Source organism: Triticum aestivum, chromosome 3A, assembly GCF_018294505.1.
Source record: "Triticum aestivum cultivar Chinese Spring chromosome 3A, IWGSC CS RefSeq v2.1, whole genome shotgun sequence".
NCBI classification, from domain to species: domain Eukaryota; kingdom Viridiplantae; phylum Streptophyta; class Magnoliopsida; order Poales; family Poaceae; genus Triticum; species Triticum aestivum.
This window is the reverse complement of record NC_057800.1, coordinates 623,481,439-623,499,957: the sequence shown is the minus strand read 5'-3', so window position 1 is coordinate 623,499,957 and position 18,519 is coordinate 623,481,439. Positions and strand designations below refer to the sequence as shown.

Sequence of the window (18,519 nt, the reverse complement as noted above, 5' to 3'; positions counted from 1 at the left end):
ACCAATATTTTTGTTAAGCATTGGGAGCTGAATCAAATATTCTTCACAATATATTTGTGTGAGAAACCCATGTCAGCAAATTGATTATGAAGCTGGTCTATTGACCCGGACTGTCCAGAAAAAGGAAATGACAAGGACTTAAGGATGATCAAGTGCCGGCTTACAAGAATTTTTAACCCGGAGCATAATCTGTCAAATTTGTTCTTGTGTTTATTTTGCAGGATCAGTTTAACGTGGATAAATCCAAATTAAACTGGGGGCTAATGTCGGGGATATACCCCCACGGTGTAACCCGGCTGGATGTATGACCCGGATGGATCTTGGCGACTCACTGGTGACCCGCCCGGAGCTTGGTGACTCACAAGTAACCCACCCGATCTTGGCGACTCATTAGTAAACCGGCGGGCGGGTCAGACGAATAACAAGGCCCAAGGCCCAGTATGTCGGTTCGTATGATGGTGGGCCGGTTTAAGAGGAAAGCATAAGGAATATTCCCTTACAAAGAAAGCAAGACTAGGACTCCACTTATAATAGAGTAATCCTAATCCTAATAGGACTAGTCATGTAAGCCGCCCCTTCAACATATATAAGGAGGGGCAGGGCTCCCCAAGAGTGACAGGTTCCACAAGTTTCACAAGTTAGGTTTAGATAGACAAGTCAATAGCTCTCGAGAAAGAGCACCCTTGTAATCGTGATTATCATCATCAATATCAATGAAGCGGGATGTAGACTTTTACCTCCACCGTGAGGGGCCGAACCTGGGTAAAAGCCTCGCGTCTCTCGTCTCGTTCAACCCCTCTCAAGCTACCACATAGATGCATTGGCCTCACGACTAAGTCCTCACACTAGGACATCTGCCGTGACAATTCCACGACACTATATGAATTGACAGTCCTGAGCACTCACAAGAATAGCAAATATTCATTGCATAATGGGGTCATTCGATATAGAGGAAGAGTATGGGTTGGTGCAAACTTCTAAATTAAAAAAACATCTTGCAATCACTTCATGCCAGTGGTATTGGGGCCCGCTCTGGCATCACTGATACTTATCGGCGCATCAAGGCACTATTTGCTTGGATAGCATTTCTCTTCTGCATGTCTATGGAGTTTTGCAAAACCCAAACACCTCGGAGATAGATATAGAGGTTGGAATTTGTCGAATGAACCACACTCCTTCGTAGACGTCAGGAGTCCATTGATGAAAAGGGGCTGGGGAAAGCTTAAACCCAAGTCCTACGGTGATGGATATAAGCGCAACTGAAATTCCTGGGGAGTTATGGGACTTAGCTTAGAAATAAATATAAATTCTTCATAAATATTTACAATGGATGCATATCTCCTCATGTACACCGGTATGCTAGCTACCAATATGATGACATCTCAAACCACTAACACAAGATACTATGATACAGGACAAGGGACACAAATACTAGGCCAAGCACACCAAGGAGAATCACACATGGCTCTTGATGGCGGAGCTGTATCCAGTGCGATCATCATAGAATTTTGACCAAAGCATGACGCCGCCGTACTTGGGCGAGCCCTTGATGAGTGGAAGCACGCGTGATGTGAGCTCAACGGCAGGCACGAACCCGGTGCCCGCGGCGTCCTTGGAGGCCGGCAGTCCTAGGAAGATCTTCCCTGCCGGCACCGACTCCCATCTTTTCCATGCGTCCATGAACGCTCCACGCCCCGCACTGAACTGGCACTCTGGGTTGTTGTAGAACTGTACCCAAACGAAATCGAACAGACCCGTGTTGATCGCATTGCTGTCCCACTCGTCCGGGAATGGGCACTGCGGTGCCGCGCTCAGTAGCACGGCCTTGCCTCCGTTTTTTCCCAATTTCTTCAGGTCTGTGGCGAGATCATTCCAAAATTTGGCACCACCGAGCTCGATGTCGAAGTCAATGCCATCGAGTACCGCCTCGCCGAGAGGGCGGAATGATGACGTGCCGCCCAAATAGTTGTTCCAGAGGTACATGGCAACTTGTCGTGCATCACCAGGTGATGAGAGGCCGTAGCTGCCATCTCCACCACCGATGGAGAGTAGGACCTTGACACCGCCGCGCTGGCAAGAGTGGATGTCCGTGCTCTGGCTTTTGCAGCCGCCCGACGAGGCGTCGCAATGGCTGCCAAGGTCCAGCTGTGGCGTCTGGCCCTTACCGAACTTTGGGAGGAAAGCCAGGATGACGAACTCGTAGTTTCCAGACGCGCACGTCTCAGCCAGCGACGCCTCACCGTCGTTCTGGCCCCAGTACACGGCGATGCTGCCGGCATGGCAAGTCGCGAGTAGCGCCACGAGGAGGGTGGCAGTGAGCTGGAGGAGAGTGAGAGCTCGGCTTGCCATGGCTGGGATCAAGCGGAGCGTACCTGGCTAGCTGGTATAGTAGCGCTCTGTGTTTTTAGCTGTGATGGATATTGGGTATGTCTGAATTTTTATAGTGTCTTGAGGGAGCATCATGAACGATTTTTAGTGACGTTCCTGCCGTCGCTTGTCCGCTCCTGCATCTAAATTTACCGGCAATGTTTCACGTTCCGTTTGAAGTTAGTATTTTCCTTGCTTAATTTACTCAGACTGATCAGCAGTTGATAAACGATTAGTGAAGAGAGTGCGTTAAGATCACAAACGCCCTGCCGTGTTCAACCAAAATATCAACAATACGTGCCATAAAAACTGGGCCTTCTCCTCTGTTTTCTACTGCAGAAGAGTACCAGGCAGAGCACATATGCAAAGTCTTATACTCGTACTAATAGTTTATTGTGACACGGTAATTTGCGGCTCGAAGCTACCTCAACGATGGTTAAAATTATACTTGGCATATTACACGCAATTCTTTAGTTAAATTGGAGCCCTAACAACCCAGGCTCGCCTTAGAGATCTACTCCCTCAGTTTCAAAATAGATGACTCAACTTTGTACTAACAAAGTTGAGTCATCTATTTTAGAACGGAGAGAGTATATGCTAGCAAGGTAGGAACGAGTCCTCCCTTTTTTGAGGTCGGTTCTCATAGTTTTCTTGAAGAAGAAGAATAAAAGCGGGCAAAAATTAGCCTTCATTCATTTAATAAGAAAGAGTATATTACAACATGAAACAATAGAGGTGTACTCTCCCTCCAAATATGACCCCAAGTATCTAGCGGCCGAGAAAACCAGATTTGTTGTGTCAATTTTATTACATGCTAAAACAAGGTGTGGAGCGTAGGGATGTTGCGGAAGACACTCACGGTAATTTCTTCCAAATTTCTCAAGAGTAAAGCATGGTCAATGACATCATGATTTTTCCCATTCTTCTTTGATGGACGATGTGTGTCGAGCATTCTTTAATGCAATCCATGAGTGGAAAATGCCTTCCATCTAGTCAATTTGACGGACACGTGCATTTCACTAAGGAGCATCATGAAGACACTATTTTTCCCTATTAGAGATTGGTAGAGCCATGTTGCCAAGTCGTTGCACATTCCCATGCCGCATCCCAAAAGCATCCTCCCCCCTTCTTATTGTGACGGTTGTTGAGGTGTAGAACAGATCCCTGTCATTGTCATCACAAGGTTTTCCCTTTTCAATTGTGAAGGTACTTTTGTTATTTGAACAGGGGCTAACGGACATTGCAACTTGTGGAAGTGGCATACACGTGAATGTTTTCATAAATGAAGATGAGCCATGGACGCCCCCTCTAAAAATGCAAAATAGTTTACAGTATATGACTAACACTAATTATCTAGCACTTTAATGTTGTTTTAAGACTATTTCTCATAATTCTAATGTTGTTTACAAGAAATTATACTATTTGTAGTGTCATTTTACAAATTTTGAACTTATTTATTATAGCTACCTTTTATATACATTATATATGTGAATTACGGCAATCCCCATGCTAAATTCCTAGGTCTATTTCAGCTTCCCGTACTATGTAAATGAATAGCTCATTTCGTCAAATAGCTGCTCAAAATCACCACTTGGTGGATTGGGAATGCCAAACTTATCAATTTGTCTTGTGTGCCTGCTCCTTCATCAGTTTCATCAGTTAAATTGTTAGTGAGATTAGCTCGAGGTTAAACCACAAGGAGCAAGTCTGGCGCCCTACCAATCTACTCGTGGGATGGCACGAGCTCCACGGTCGTAATGGCGCAAAGCTAGGGGCCCTGACCCCGTTCTTTTCATTGTTGCTCGAATAAATACAGTGAAGGAGAAATTGAAAAGTTGTGGAAGTTTGAGCAGGCAAACATCGGCTTCCACTTCAGTTCAGCGCCAGAATTTCGCCATTAGAACCAACACATACATGTAACCGAGCCGCCATGGAAAGCTGTAACTAAGCCACCATGGGAGGATGTAGCTATCTCTCAAGATCTTAGTAGTGGGTAGACAAGCAACCATTATATGTTGGTCTAACTACCTGACCACTAGCAATAGTTCACCATTTTGCCATGCCCAATTAATTCCAGGTGAGGCACTCAAGGTAACCAACAAAAAAACTGAGAATGTTATGTTTTTGGTCCATCGATAATGTTCCAAAAAATAACAAGTTCTTCAAGTTGAATAGAAAAATATGACCACTCGAGAGTCATTTTGTAGGATAATGGTATTCAAATGTTGAACCCAAGCTTTAGCTGATTGACTAAAAATTGTACTTCTCTGCAGAAACATCGACAGTGTAGTACATGATGTATATGGGACTTATCTTAATTAAAGAAAGTATATTAAAATTCTTAATAAATATTTACAATAATGGATGCATATCTTCTCATGTACACCAGTATACTAGCTACCAATATGATGACATCTCAAACAATAAACGCATGATACTATGATACAGGACAAGGGACAGTGGGGCACACAAATACTAGCACACCCAGGCGAATCACACATAGCTCTTGATGGCGGAGCTATATCCAGTGCGATCATCATAGAACTTTGACCACAGCATGACGCCGCCGTACTTGGGTGAGCCCTTGATGAGCGGAAGCACGCGTGAAGTGAGCTCCCCGGCGGGCACGAACCCGGTGCCTGCAGCGTCCTTGGAGGCTGGCAGTCCTAGGAAGATCTTTCCTGCCGGCACCGACTCCCATCTTTTCCACGCGTCCATGAACGCTCCACGCCCCGCACTAAACTGGCACTCTGGATTGTTGTAGAACTGCACCCAAACGAAGTCGAACAGCCCCGTGTTGATCGCGTTGCCGTCCCATTCATCCGGGAAGGGGCACTGCGGTGCGGCGCTTAGCAACACGGTCTTGCCACCGTTCTTTTCTAAGTTCTTCAGGTCCGTGGCGAGATCATTCCAGAATTTGGCACCGCCGAGCTCGATGTCGAAGTCGATGCCGTCGAGTATGGCGTCGCCGAGAGGGCGGAATGATGACGTGCCGCCCAGGTAGTTGTTCCAGAGGTACATGGCAACTTGTCGTGCATCACCGGGTGATGAGAGACCGTAGCTGCCGTCTCCGCCGCCGATGGAGAGGAGGACCTTGACACCGCCGCGCTGGCATGACTGGATTTCTTTGCTCTGGCTTTTGCAGCCGCCCGACGAGGCGTCGCAGTGGCTGCCGAGGTCTAGTTGTGGCGTCTGGCCCTTGCCAAACTTTGGGAGGAAAGCCAGGATGACAAACTCGTAGTTTCCAGACGCGCACGTCTCGGCCAGTGATGCCTCGCCGTCGTTCTGGCCCCAGTACACGGCGATGCCGCCGGCATGGCACGTTGCCAGTAGCGCCACGAGGAGGGTGGCCGTGAGCTGGAAGGTGGTGAGAGCTCGGCTTGCCATGGCTGGGGTCAAGCGGAGCGTACCTGGCTAGCTACCTGGTACAGGAAGGAGTAGAGAGTAGAGACTAGAGACTGGTGACGAGGTGCGCTGTGTATTTTGAGTTGTGATGGACGTCGGGTATGTTTTGATTTTTATAGTGTCTTGATTAGCGTCATGGAGGCTTTTTTAGTGACTTTCCTGCCGTTGCTTGTCCGCTCCTGCGTCTAAATTTACCGATTTATCGGCAATGTTTTGTGTTCCGTTTGCGGTTGGTAATCTCTTTGCGTAATTTACTCGGGCTGATCAATGGTTGATAAACTATTAGTAAAAGAGAGTGCGTTACAAAATTACACAGAAAGTTTTTCGACCCCCGCGTCCCTCTCCGAGGCGGCACGGGGGGAACCCCAGACCCCGCCGCCAGCCACCCCCCTCCCTCCCCTTCCCCTCGTCGCCGCCATGGGCCGCTGCCGGGCGAAGCCCGTGCACTGCCGGTGGCGGCGGGGTCTCTCCCGGGCGCGGCCCCCTCCCCTCTAGCGGCGGCGTGGAGCTCCACCGACGGGGCTCTTGGCGGCTTGGTGCGGTGAACCTCCGGCGGCGGCTCGGCGCGTTGGCTGCGGTGGTGGGGCGTGCTTCGTCCGGTGGTGTGACCTGCGGTAGCGGCGGCCCGGGGTCCCTGCCCTGTTCCGGTCCAGTCCGATCTGGATCTGGTTCTGGCCGGCAGGGTCTCGGCCACGGCTGCCGGCAGGCGTGGTGGCGCCGGTCCTCGGCGGCTGCTGAGCACCGTGGTGGTGCTGGCGGTTGTGCTGGTGGCTCGGTGTGGTGGATGGGGCTCCGAGGCGGCGGCCTCGGACCGAGCTCCCGGCGTGGCCTGGGAGTGGACGATGGGTGTGGACGGCGTACGTGCGCGCGGAGGCTCTGGATGTGTGCGTGGGGCGCGGATCGACTGCCGGGCGCGGCGGCGGCCGGCGCACGTCGGGCGCAGCGACTGACTGAACGGGCGCGGCGACTGGTTGGTTTCTCCGGGGCGCGAGGTGTGCTGCGGGTGGACGGCCTGCTCCTGCTCAGCTGCTTCACTCGAGCGGCTCTGATCTGGGTGCTGCTCCTGGCGATGCGGCGTTGGTTGCTGCGGTGGTGCTGCGGTGGTGGACGGCGGCTTCGGCCAGGGGGTGGTGCGTGTCTGGTCATGGTGGATCGTGGGATCCCGTGGCCAGAATGAGGTCGGCCTCAGCAGGTGGTGGCCGGTGGGCGGCGGTCGGTGGTGGAAGGTGGTTGGCGCATCTCCGGGAGAAATCTTTGCTCCGACCTTCTTCGGAGCCGGCAACGGCGGCACCCGCGGGTGCCGTGATCTTTCTTGAAAGCGTCGCCGTGGAGGTGTGCTCCTCCTCCCCACGGCTTTAGCTTCGGAGGGAAACCTCAGATCCGTTGGGTCGGGCGATGGAGGCGTATTCGCGTCTTTCTCCTTCTTGGGGGCATCGTCTCGGAGCAGGCTATGACCGAAAGACTGGTGGATTGCGGCATCTTCGCCGTGGATGGCGGCATCTTCACCGCATGGTTTGCTGAGGCGGGGCGCTGGTTTCTGTTTGGCAATGATGATGTCGTCGAGAGGAGCTCGGGTCGCGGCGTGGACTTCGGTAGCCGGTTCTTCCCGACGTGTCCGAGGTGCTCTTCTGTGGGCACGGTCGGCGCAAGTCCTGCATATTTCCTTGGTGAGGCTCGTTGTCAAAGTCGAAGATGTCGGTTGCTTGCGCGTATGGCCTTCTGGTGGTATGTGCCGTCGTGGCTTTTATGCAGCTGTTTGCGGGTCGGCTTGGTTGGAGCTCTATGGTGAAGTCGGAGTCGCCCGTTCGAGGCAGCCGGTGATGACGATGACGCTTGCGACTTCTCGGCGAATGCCTTTCTTCTTTGCAGCTTTGTGTCCCATGTCGGTGATCAGGTTGGCCGGTGGTGCCCATATCATGTAGGTTGAGTTGTATCGTTTTTAGCTCGGTTTTCCGCCAATTAACCAGGTAATTTTCTTCTTCTTAATCAATAAAAATGGCAAATCTTTTGCCTCGTTTCAAAAAAAAAGAGTGCGTTCAAAGCACAAACGCCCTACCCTGGTGGACCAAAACATCAACAAGACGTGGAATAAAAATTGAGCGCTCTCCTCTGTTTTCTACACCAGGAGTACCAGGCAGAGCATAATATGCTTGAGAGTGGATTTTTAAAACCCGGGTGTATTGGAGGACCTTATTTTAAATACTTTAAAAATCACATTTAAATTTGCAAAAAATTCTGAAATAACTCTACGTGATCATATGGATGTATATTACATATGTGTAAAAGTTTGGTGATGAAATAAGTAAACATGTGAGCTGTACAAAAATGACAAAATGATGATTTCCAAATAGTCAATAATACATGCACTATTCATCTTTCCAAAATCATGATTTTGTCTTTTTTGTATGACTCACATGGTTACTTATTTCAGCGTTAAAATTTGCACATATGTAATATACATCCATAAAAACATGTTGATTTATTTAATGATTTTTTGAAACTTTAAAATAGCATTTTGACACTATTTGAAATACAGGGCTCCAATGCACCCGTCCTCCAAAGTGACTTTTTGGTCTTAGAGCATCTACAACCATAACTCGCAAAAATAGTCTCCCAAACACCCGCGGTCGTGTTCGGACATGCCCGCTGGCAGTGACCGGGCAGTGTCCATTTTTCGATATCCACAACTGTAGTAGCCATTGCCCGCGCCAAATCATGCAATGCATGCAGCGACGTAAACAAAATTAATGTAGATCAACATCGAACGATAAATTTCTCCACATAGTTAATAGGACATACTATGGGTTTTTCCTTGTATATTATAGGGAACACAAGCAAGGTTAGACTCTTGCGATCGTGTCGCCCCCGCGGGCGACCGGCCGCGCCCCCGGCGCCTCCTCCCCGAGCCCTCCCCCTTCCCTCCCTCCCTGCCGCCGTCGCTCGCGTCCGGCGCCGGGCATGGGCCGGGCGGTGCTGGTGGCGGCGGCAGCTGGCCACTCCCCTCTCGGGTCGCGCCGACGCGGGGTGGGGCGGCGTCGCGGAGTACTCCTAGGCAGCAGCGGTCCAGTGTGGCGGGGAGGGGGGTTCTCTGTCATGGTCGCAGGCGATCTGCTGGGCGGTGGGGTGGGGCGGCGGCGCGACCTAGCGATGGCCGCTCGGCCCAGATCTGTTGAGTCCTTCGGGCCCCATCTGGGTCTGGGCGGGCCGGCAGCGGGGAGGGTCATCGGGGTGGCTCCCGGGAGGCAGGGAGCGGCGATGGGCGGGGTGGATGCTAGTGCCACCCTGCTGCAGTGGGGCTTTGCGGGCCTGATTTGGGCCTGGCCGGGCTAGGGGTGGCCTGGTATGCCCTGCTGCCACGTCCAGACGGCGACCATGATGGTGCCGGAGGCACGGGCCTCCCGCGCGACGGCGGTGGAGGTAGTTCCCTCCCGCGCGGCTCTGGTGCTGCTGCTCCCATCGCCTGGTGCGTCTCTCTTCGTCCTCTTGGCCTCGTGATGATGATCTCGGTGAGGCGGCGTGGGTGGCGTCAAGACCGCGGTGGCGCATGCTGGTGGGTGGCGAGGTGGTTGGATTGGCTCAGGCCCGGTTGGGCAGCGGGGTTTGGAGTGCGGGAGAAATCCTTGCCGGTTCTTCCAGCTCCGATGCGGGGACACCTACGGGTGCCGCATTCCTTCCTGGAGGGTGTCGGAGGTATCCATGCCCCACCCCCTTCCGCGTGTCGGGGGAAACCCTAGGACATGTCCGAGCAGCAGCATCGTCGGTTTCGCATCCTTTCTTGGAGGTGCTGCTTGATACGCGGCGGATCGGATCCTTGGTTTGTGGTGGGTCGATTCTGGAGGGCACAGTGGTGGCGGGTCATCCGTGATTTGTCGAGGTACCATTGTTGGCATTTGTTCCTTCTTCTTTATTCTTTCTCTATTTTTTTGGGCTTGTTGTGCTACTCGCCCGAGCAATTGCTATGTGATTGGTGTTGGTTGCTTCGTAATACAAAGTGGAGGGAACCATTTTTGGATAATAGGACATACTGCATCTAACCCAAAAGACATAGTTCATCCGAACTATAATACAAAAGAAAATATAACTAGATAAAATGTGGAGGCGGTGTCGGCCGGAGTTCACCGCTTCCTCGGGCCATTGCCCTTAATGCAATTCATCTCAATCATTCCTTAATGCAATCCATCTCAATCCATGAGCGGAAAATGCCTTTCACCTAGTCGATTTGATGGAAACGTGCATTTCGTTTTGGTTCATTGGTTATGATCCATAAACACATGTTCCGCAACTTGAATGCCAAAATACATGACATCTCCACCTTTTAAACCGGAAAGCTTTGGGCCCTCTTATGGATGATATTGAAGTGATTTCGTAAACGTAGTAGTAAAGTCAACAATATTTTTGAATGAAATTAAAAAAAATACTCCTTCCATATTACAGATAAGTACCATTTTGGGCAATGCCTTCACGCAAAAAAAAATATACTTTGTCCATGAATATCATTTTAAATTTTCCAAGTTGCAAATACAATAGTATAGATTTTTGTCTCAAAAATATTTCTAAAATCTTATATTTTTATGCTGTTTATACATATGTTACATTCAAAGTTAGTAGTCAAACCCAAAATATCACTTATTATGATATGGAGGGAGTAGAAAATATAAGTAAAATTATAATACGAATGAAAAAAAATAGGAACACCATATGTGGTATACAACAAGGAAATTTTAAAAAGAAAAGAAGTCATAAGTATAACGGAAAACCCAGAGAAAATAGAGAGTGATCACAAATAATTCCTAAGGTTTCGTGAATGCTCCTAAACTTGTTTCCTCGCTCTGCTTATTTTTTTATTTACAGACTATCTTTCCAATTCTAAAATGTCATTATTATTTTTATTCCTTTATTCAGTTTTCCTTATTTAACCATTGTTGTGATGTATTGAGAAAATGTTTAGTTTGTGCCACCTATGTGAAACCACTGCCACGTCACCCATCAAACTGCTTCTAGGTAGGAGAGGCCCAAAGTTGTCCTGCCTAAAATATTGAGATGTTATACTGTCAACAACAGCAACAACAATAACAACAAAGTCTTTAGTCCCAAACAAGTTAAGATAGGCTAGAGGTGAAACCCATAAAATCTTGTGACCAACTCATGGCTCTGGCATATGGATAGCATACTGTCAAGTAGTGGTATTCAAATTTAGCATTGATGCTGAACTCGAGCTATAGTTCATTGACCAATAGTTATACTTTCATTTTATATAGATATACTAACGATGTAGTGCATAATGTAATATGTAGAGTTCCAAATTTGAAGTGATTAGGACAAGGCGGCTTCAAAGAAACTACACCGTGATCCTTACATATTGGGACATAGTCGCTACCAATATGATGTTATTTCAAGCAATTAACACCTGATACTATCGTACAGGAGCGGCACACACGACAGCGCCAATCAAGCGAAGAAATACCAGGGAGAATCACACGTGGCCCTTGATGGCGGAGCTATATCCAGTGTGATCGTCATAGAACTTAGCCCACAGCATGACGCCGCCGTACTTGGGCGTGCCCTTGATGAGCGGCAGTACCGACTTGAGCTTGCCGGCGGGCACGAACCCGGTGCCCGCCGCGTCCTTGGAAGCCGGCAGCCCCAGGAAGAGCTTCCCTATCGGCAATGACTCCCACCTCTTCCACGCGGCCAAGAATGCTCCAGGGCCTGCGCTGATCTGGCTCTCCGGGTTGTTGTAGAACTGCACCCACACGAAGTCGAACAGCCCTGTCCTGATCGCGCCATCGTCCCACTGGTCAGGGAAAGGGCACTGTGGCGCCGCGCTCAGCAGCACGCCCTTGTCCAAGTTCTTGAGGTCCCTGGCAAGGTCACCCCAGAACTTGGAGCCGCCTTTCTCGATGTCGAAGTCGATGCCGTCGAGCACAGCGTCCCCGAGGGGGCGAGACGACGACCTCGTGCCGCCCAGGAAGGTGTTCCAGAGATACATGGCAACCTGCCGTGCATCGCCGCGGGACGAGAGGCCGTAGCTGCCGTCCGCGCCCCCGAGGGAGAGGAGGACCTTGACGCCGCGGCACTGGCACGAGTGGATGTCCTTGCTCAGGATTTTGCAGCCGCCAGATGAAGGGTCACAGTGGCCGGCGAGGTTCAGCTCCGGCTTCTGGCCCTTGCCAAACTTTGGGAGGAAAGCAACGACGACGAACTTGTAGTTACCTGACGCGCATGTCTTAGCCAGCGACACCTCGCCGTCGTTCTGGCCCCAGTACACAGCGATGCTGCCGGCATGGCACGTGGCGAAGAGCGCGACCAGGAGGATGGCAGCGAGCTGGAAGGGGGCGAGAGCTCGGCTTGCCATGGCTGGGATCAGTAGCTAGTGACAATGGAATACGTTGTGTTTTTTGAGTCGGGGTGGCTGTTGTTTTTATAGCGGTTTGGGGAAACAGAAACCAAACTTATGCCAGAGAATATAAAATTCGTACACGCATGATCAGGAACCAGATGGGCAACGTCGATACGTTCCAGAGAATTGGGTGTGAAAGCATAAAAGAATTGGGTGTGAAAGCATAAAAGAATTGGGTGTGATCTGAAGACAAAACTCGTCCGTGCAGACTCCAAAGAGATTACTGGGATGCTCCAAGGATGTCAGCGGGGCAGCACGGATACACCGAGATTCCACCGTCCGACACACTCGGTAAAATAAGATTCTGACGGTCGTAAATACCGAAGGAGTAATGCTGAATCTAGTGTTAAGCTGATGACAGCAGGCAGAGCAGTAGTAAGGCACAGGGACAACGGATAAAATGTCATCAAGTTCCAGACAATAGAACAAAGCATCTCAGTACAAGACAATAATTGTCACTCCTCAGCGCACGAAAATTTGATAATTGAGAAAGCAACAAAAGTTCCCAAGTTGTCAATCTCCTGGAAATCCTAGAAGACTAGAGCCTAGAACAACCGGTACACCTTCCCCATCGTGCTCTTCAGGTACAAGCATCTCACCTGCAAGAAATTACAGATCAATCAGTAATCTATTTTTAACATATAACCATCAATCAATAGCCAAATGTTGATGAAAATAGTGTGCAGGTATGGCAGGGGGCACATAACATACGTTTTGCCAGTTCTTCTTCAACAGAGAGACGAGGAAGTTGACGCTCATCTGCACGTTCTGGAAGATCTGCTTCTCCTCCATACCCAGGTGGCCAACGGCAACACCCATGCAAAGCACCTTTTTCAACTGGAACTTGACTGTGGCCTTGGTCTCATTAACCTTGGACTCAAGGGATTCCTGGTGAGACACCAAAGTTGGAAACTTTCCTGCAGTTGATTATCACGTAAGAACAAGAGTAGTAACAAGGTAGAAAACAACACTTCAGTTACTAACTATAGTCCAGAAGATAGCAACGTATGCCTAATTGCGTCATACACTACGAAGTACATAATCTAAACAAAATACATTGACATGCCAAAGTGTATGTCTCCTAAATTTCAATAAAAATCCACTAGAAGGTATGATTTTAACATAGATTTCAGCATTCATCAATGGACTACTAAAGACCAGTAAACCCTAGGCCTTGCCACAAACCCAGTTCCCATATTTCTTACCTAAGAAAAACTGAAATATTATAAAGGCACAGTTTTATATACTTGTGGAATTTACATTTAGGGAACAAGGATTTGCAGTAATATATGAAACAAAAAGGAGCATCTCAGAATATTTTCCCCAATGCTTTCTTCATAGGTAAGCATACCTCAAAGTGCAAGGATGAATATAGAGGAAGCAGATCACAGATGCTCTCAAAAATAAAATAAAGACAGAGACGTTATGCCAGCAAGAGATAGCGATGCTATAGTGTGCCAGTGAGCTACTAAGGTTAAACAACACAAGCAGACAGCAAAGATGCTACTCCCTCCATCCCAAAATAAGTGACTCCACTTTGTAGTACCTTTAGTACAAAGTTGAGTCACTTATTTTGGGACAGAGGGAGTATGATTTACTGTATTTCATAGCATGGCCCACTTTTAATAACCTATGACTAAATGCAATATCCATGCAAAAGCAATGAGATGTTTATTTGGCAATAAAAATAACTGCCAATAGTCAAAGTTAATCAAACATGAACTGATCACACCAGCAAACAGTCTTCTAATGCAAAACATGGAACAAGAAATACTTGCCTGCCTTGTTAAGACCAGGTCCAAGAAGTCGGGGAATCTGCTTAATAATAGCCTCAGATGCAAGGAAAGCATGATACTTCTTTGCAAGCTTCTTGACCAGCTTCTTGTTTTTGTTCATCTTCTTAAGGGATTCCACATCCATGCAGTCTAGGCCCATTTTCCCTGCCTGCATCCAGCATTGATAACAAGAGTACAACAGAAATATCAGGAAACGTAAAGCAAAGAATTGCTGAATAGCATACAATCTAAAACAAATGATAAAACTAAGTGTTGCTAGTGAAACATTATAAAAATGAACTTATGGCTCAAGAAAAATACTTTGCATGTATGAAAAGTTCTGACTGAAGGTAGAAAATCACTGGACTTATACTGGGTTTTGAATGATCAAGGTAAACAACTCATTTCACTAAACACAAGTGAAAACCATATTGAAGAACAATAAACTTAATTATGTTTTCAGCACAGGTGAAATAAAAATTGATAGAAGCATATGGTACCTCTTCAACGTGCTGGGCATCACCAAGCATGCAAACCCTCATCTTTGGGCGAGGGATGTGAGGAAGCTTGACAGAACCACTGAAACGCTTGTCCTTTTGCGGGTCATAGTTCTTCAGACCAATCTGCAGCTCAATGGTTTCAACGAACTTGCGGTTCTTCTCACGGCAGTCATTGATAATGTTTGTGATTGCCTCCCTCAGGGCGTCGCTCTGCAACTTACTGAAATATGGAGGAATCAGCAGTTAGTTGAATGGTACGGCACGACAGTGGAGGTTAAGTTCTATGCTTCTATAACTGGCAAGGTGCCAATAAAACATGACCTACGTTTGCAAGAAACACATACAGCTCTAATAAGCTTGTGAGGACTTCATGCAGCAGCATCAGTAACTAAGGTTGTAAAAAGTTCAGCTAAATATAAAGCATGTTGCTAATTCACAGAACAGGTTCAACAAAAACTGATGTTCACAGCAATTAAACATATAAATCACAGCATTGTGCAGCAGACACAAAGGGGCGCCTACAAACAGAAAGACTAGATTCGATACAGACTTATTCCTTCACTTATGGAAATTTTGCAGGAATGCTCCCATCCCAGAGCAAGCTAGCTGCCGCTGAACAAATATATTTAGCATCTAATGCCGCTACAGCTTTCTAGGGACAGCGTGGCATGCAACAAATTCATGGGTCTGATTCTATGAACTCTTTCGGAAATGTATCTAGCAACTGACAAGATAGATGATACAGTATATAGCATCTAATGTAGATCTACAGGACGCATCAGTGCTTGCTCCAACAAACAAAAGGGAAAACAAGCATGCTTTCTGATTAAAAAGCAACCACACCAAGGATGCGAGGCATGTAACACGGTACGAAAGATAAATTTGCTCGCCGCTAACAACCGCTCGGTAAATCCTAAGCACCACGGAACAGACCAGTCGCCACAGCAGCAAACAAACTGACTAGCGACCAATGCTGGATCACATAGTTAACAGACTGTAAACATCTCACGGATCCCGCACCCCAAAGCAAACCAAAACTACTGTCGGGGCCAAAGGAGAAGCGTGTCCGTACCTCATGGCGCCGGCGGTGGGAGCACTGTTCCTGCGCAGCGACAGAGAGGGAGAAGAATGGCGGGTCAGACGGAAGGAACAGACGAGTTAAATGGAAGCACCAAGAGAGGAGAAAGGGAGAGGCGGAGGTGGCTTACCGCGACGAGGCAGGGTGGGAGAAGGGGGCGGCGCGGCGGAGTGGAAACCCTAGAGCCTGGTTTTATATCTATGCCGGGAAGCCTAAACCCTAAAACGCTCGTTTACCTTGGTGGGCCGGGCTGTGGGCTTGAACTTGACTTCGGCCCATAGATTGTTGGTGGGCCGGAAGTTTTCTTTTCCCTTCTTTCGTGTCGTTTTTTTTTCTCAAAAAAAGTGTCTTTTTTGTGGGTTTTTTTTAGTTTTTCTCTAGGTGGCTGGTTCAATTTGCCTCAAAAAATAAAGGTGGCTGGTTCAATATATTCTCCTTCTTTAAAAAAATTAAGCTCTCATACAAAAGGTGGCTGGTTCAATTGATTTGGTTAAATTTTTGTGAAGAGTACGAGTAGTTTGCATGGGAAAAAATCTTATGCGACTCGGGTCGCATGCTCCCAATGGTTGGACCCTCTCCATCAGTTGACACGTAGTCAAACGAATCTCAAAGCCATCAGCCAGTTGTCCCCTTCCCAGAAGTAAATCGTGAATGTCATGTTTCTCTCTCCAGTGCCCCACTCTCCTGCCTCCGGTGCTAGATGTTTGTTGTCGTCGTCGTCGTCGTCGCCGTAACTTGCCTTGTCGCGCTATCGCGGAGGTGTCGGCGATCCTAAAGGAAATATGCCCTAGAGGCAATAATAAAGTTGTTATTTATATTTTCTTATATCATGATGAATGTTTATTATTCATGCTAGAATTGTATTAATACTTAGTACATGTGTGAATACATAAGACAAACAGAGTGTCCCTAATGTGCCGCTACTTGACTAGCTCGTTAATCAAAGATGGTTAAGTTTTCTAGCCATAGACATGTGTTGTCATTTGATGAACGAGATCACATCATTAGAGAATGATGTGATGGACAAGACTCATCTGTTGGCTTAGCACTATGATTGTTTAGTTTATTGCTATTGCTTTCTTCATGACTTATACATGTTCCTATGACTATGAGATTATGCAACTCCCGAATATCGGAGGAACACTTAGTGTGCTATCAAACGTCACAACGTAACTAGGTAATTATAAAGATACTCTACAGGTGTCTCCAATGGTGTTTCTTGACTTGGCATAGATCGAGATTAAGATTTGTCACTCCGAATGTCGGAGAGGTATCTCTGGGCCCTCTCAGTAATGCTCATCACTATAAGCCTTGCAAGCAATGTGACTAATGAGTTAGTTACGGAACGATGCATTACGGGGCGAGTAAAGAGACTTGTCGGTAACGAGATTGAACTAGGTATGATGATACCGACGATCGAATCCCGGGTAAGTAACATATCGATGACAAAGGAAACAACGTGTGTTGTTATACGGTTTGACCGATAAAGATCTTCGTAGAATATGTAGGAGCCAATATGAGCATCCAGGTTCCGTTATTGGTTATTGACCGGAGATGTGTCTCAATCATGTCTACATAGTTCTCGAACCCGTAGGGTCCGCACACTTAACGTTCGACGACGATTTTTATTATGAGTTTATGTGATTTGATGACCGAAGGTTGTTCGAAGTCCCGGATGAGATCACGAACATGACGAGGAGTCTTGAAATGGTCGAGACATAAAGATTGATATATTGGACCATGTTATTCGGGCACTGGAAGTGTTTCAGATAGTTTCGGGTAAAAACGGAGTGCGGGAGGGGTTACCGGACCCCCCCGGGGGGAACTAATGGGCCACCATAGGCCTTGTTGGAGAGAGAGGAGGGCAGCCAGGGCAGCCCCCCCTGCAGTCCGAATTGGACAAGGGAAGGGAGGGCGGCGCCCCCCTTTCCTACTCCCTCTCCCTCTCCTTCCTTCCCCCTCTCTTCCTTATGGAGGAATCCTACTAGGATTGGTAATCCTAGTAGGACTCCTTATCCTTGGGTGCGCCCCTAGGGCCGGCCGGCCTCCCCCTCCCTCCTTTATATATGGGGCAGGGGGGCACCCTAGAACACACAAGTTGATCTTTTAGCCATGTGCGGTGCCCCCCTCCACAGTTACACACCTCGGTCATATCGTCGTAGTGCTTAGGCGAAGCCCTGCGCCGGTAACTTCGTCATCATCGTTGATAACCCACAAGTATAGGGGATCAATTGTAGCCTCTTTCATAAGTAAGAGTGTCGAACCCAACGAGGAGCTAAAGGTAGAACAAATATTCCCTCAAGTTCTATCGACCACCGATACAACTCTACGCACGCTTGACGTTCGCTTTACCTAGAACAAGTATGAAACTAGAAGTACTTTCTAGGTGTTGTTGGATAGGTTTGCAAGATAATAAAGATTACGTAAATAAAAAGTAGGGGCTGTTTAGATAAAGACACAACTAAGTTACTTTTAGTAAAGAGCTTTTTGTTACGAGAAAGTTATTTGTCCCTAGACAATCGACAACTAGACCGGTAATCACTATTGCAATTTTATATGAGAGAGAGGCATAAGCTAACATACTTTCTCTACTTGGATCATATGCACTTATGATTGGAACTCTAGCAAGCATCTGCAACTACTAAAGATCATTAAGGTAAAACCCAACCATAGTATTAAAGCATCAAGTCCTCTTTATCCCATACGTAACAACCCCCTTACTCGGGTTTGTGTTTCAGTCACTCACGCAACCCACTATAAGCGAATCATGAACGTATTGCAACACCCTACAGCGGAGATCCCTCACGCTTGCGCGGCACGGAGATCACCATAGGAAATCACCAATAATAAAACATGCAACTCAAACCAATCTTGATCATCAAATAACCCATAGGACAAAATGGATCTACTCAAACATCATAGGATAGCCATACATCATTGGGAAATAATATATAGCGTTGAGCACCATGTTTAAGTAGAGATTACAGCCGGTAA

General features: G+C 47.8%; 4 protein-coding genes and 1 non-coding gene across 5 annotated transcripts; all 5 read right to left on the bottom strand.

Moving 5' to 3' along the window:
- Positions 1-1,455: 1,455 nt before the first annotated feature.
- Positions 1,456-2,349, bottom strand: LOC123058808 (acidic endochitinase SE2-like). The gene has a single exon (XM_044481483.1). It carries the CDS (start codon positions 2,347-2,349, stop codon positions 1,456-1,458), a length of 894 nt encoding a protein of 297 aa, XP_044337418.1.
- Positions 2,350-4,860: 2,511 nt separating this feature from the next.
- Positions 4,861-5,754, bottom strand: LOC123058807 (acidic endochitinase-like). Its single transcript, XM_044481482.1, has one exon. The coding sequence runs from the start codon at positions 5,752-5,754 to the stop codon at positions 4,861-4,863; it is 894 nt and encodes a 297-aa protein (XP_044337417.1).
- Positions 5,755-11,016: 5,262 nt separating this feature from the next.
- Positions 11,017-12,352, bottom strand: LOC123062676 (acidic endochitinase). The gene has a single exon (XM_044486312.1). The coding sequence runs from the start codon at positions 12,125-12,127 to the stop codon at positions 11,246-11,248; it is 882 nt and encodes a 293-aa protein (XP_044342247.1). The 5' UTR covers positions 12,128-12,352; the 3' UTR covers positions 11,017-11,245.
- A 216-nt stretch (positions 12,353-12,568) lies between these two features.
- LOC123062677 (60S ribosomal protein L10a) lies at positions 12,569-15,766 on the bottom strand. The gene is made up of 6 exons (XM_044486313.1): positions 15,656-15,766; positions 15,520-15,549; positions 14,448-14,667; positions 13,951-14,116; positions 12,884-13,089; positions 12,569-12,771 (listed from the first exon to the last, which is right to left on the bottom strand). Exons 2-6 carry the CDS (start codon positions 15,522-15,524, stop codon positions 12,718-12,720), a joined length of 651 nt encoding a protein of 216 aa, XP_044342248.1. The 5' UTR covers positions 15,525-15,549; positions 15,656-15,766; the 3' UTR covers positions 12,569-12,717.
- LOC123063923 (small nucleolar RNA snoR26) lies at positions 13,475-13,570 on the bottom strand. Its single transcript, XR_006430621.1, has one exon. It is a non-coding gene; the product is annotated as a small nucleolar RNA snoR26 (small nucleolar RNA).
- Positions 15,767-18,519: the final 2,753 nt, after the last annotated feature.

Excerpts from the sequence above, each read along its gene's own strand:
- LOC123062676 (XM_044486312.1), bottom strand. The coding sequence starts at position 12,127 with ATGGCAAGCCGAGCTCTCGCCCCCTTCCAGCTCGCTGCCATCCTCCTG.
- LOC123058808 (XM_044481483.1), bottom strand. The coding sequence starts at position 2,349 with ATGGCAAGCCGAGCTCTCACTCTCCTCCAGCTCACTGCCACCCTCCTC.
- LOC123058807 (XM_044481482.1), bottom strand. The coding sequence starts at position 5,754 with ATGGCAAGCCGAGCTCTCACCACCTTCCAGCTCACGGCCACCCTCCTC.
- LOC123062677 (XM_044486313.1), bottom strand. Across the intron at positions 14,117-14,447 it reads ATGCCCAGCACGTTGAAGAG|GCAGGGAAAATGGGCCTAGA; the intron begins GTACCATATGCT and ends TGCTGGATGCAG. Across the intron at positions 13,090-13,950 it reads ACCTGGTCTTAACAAGGCAG|GAAAGTTTCCAACTTTGGTG; the intron begins GCAAGTATTTCT and ends AATCAACTGCAG.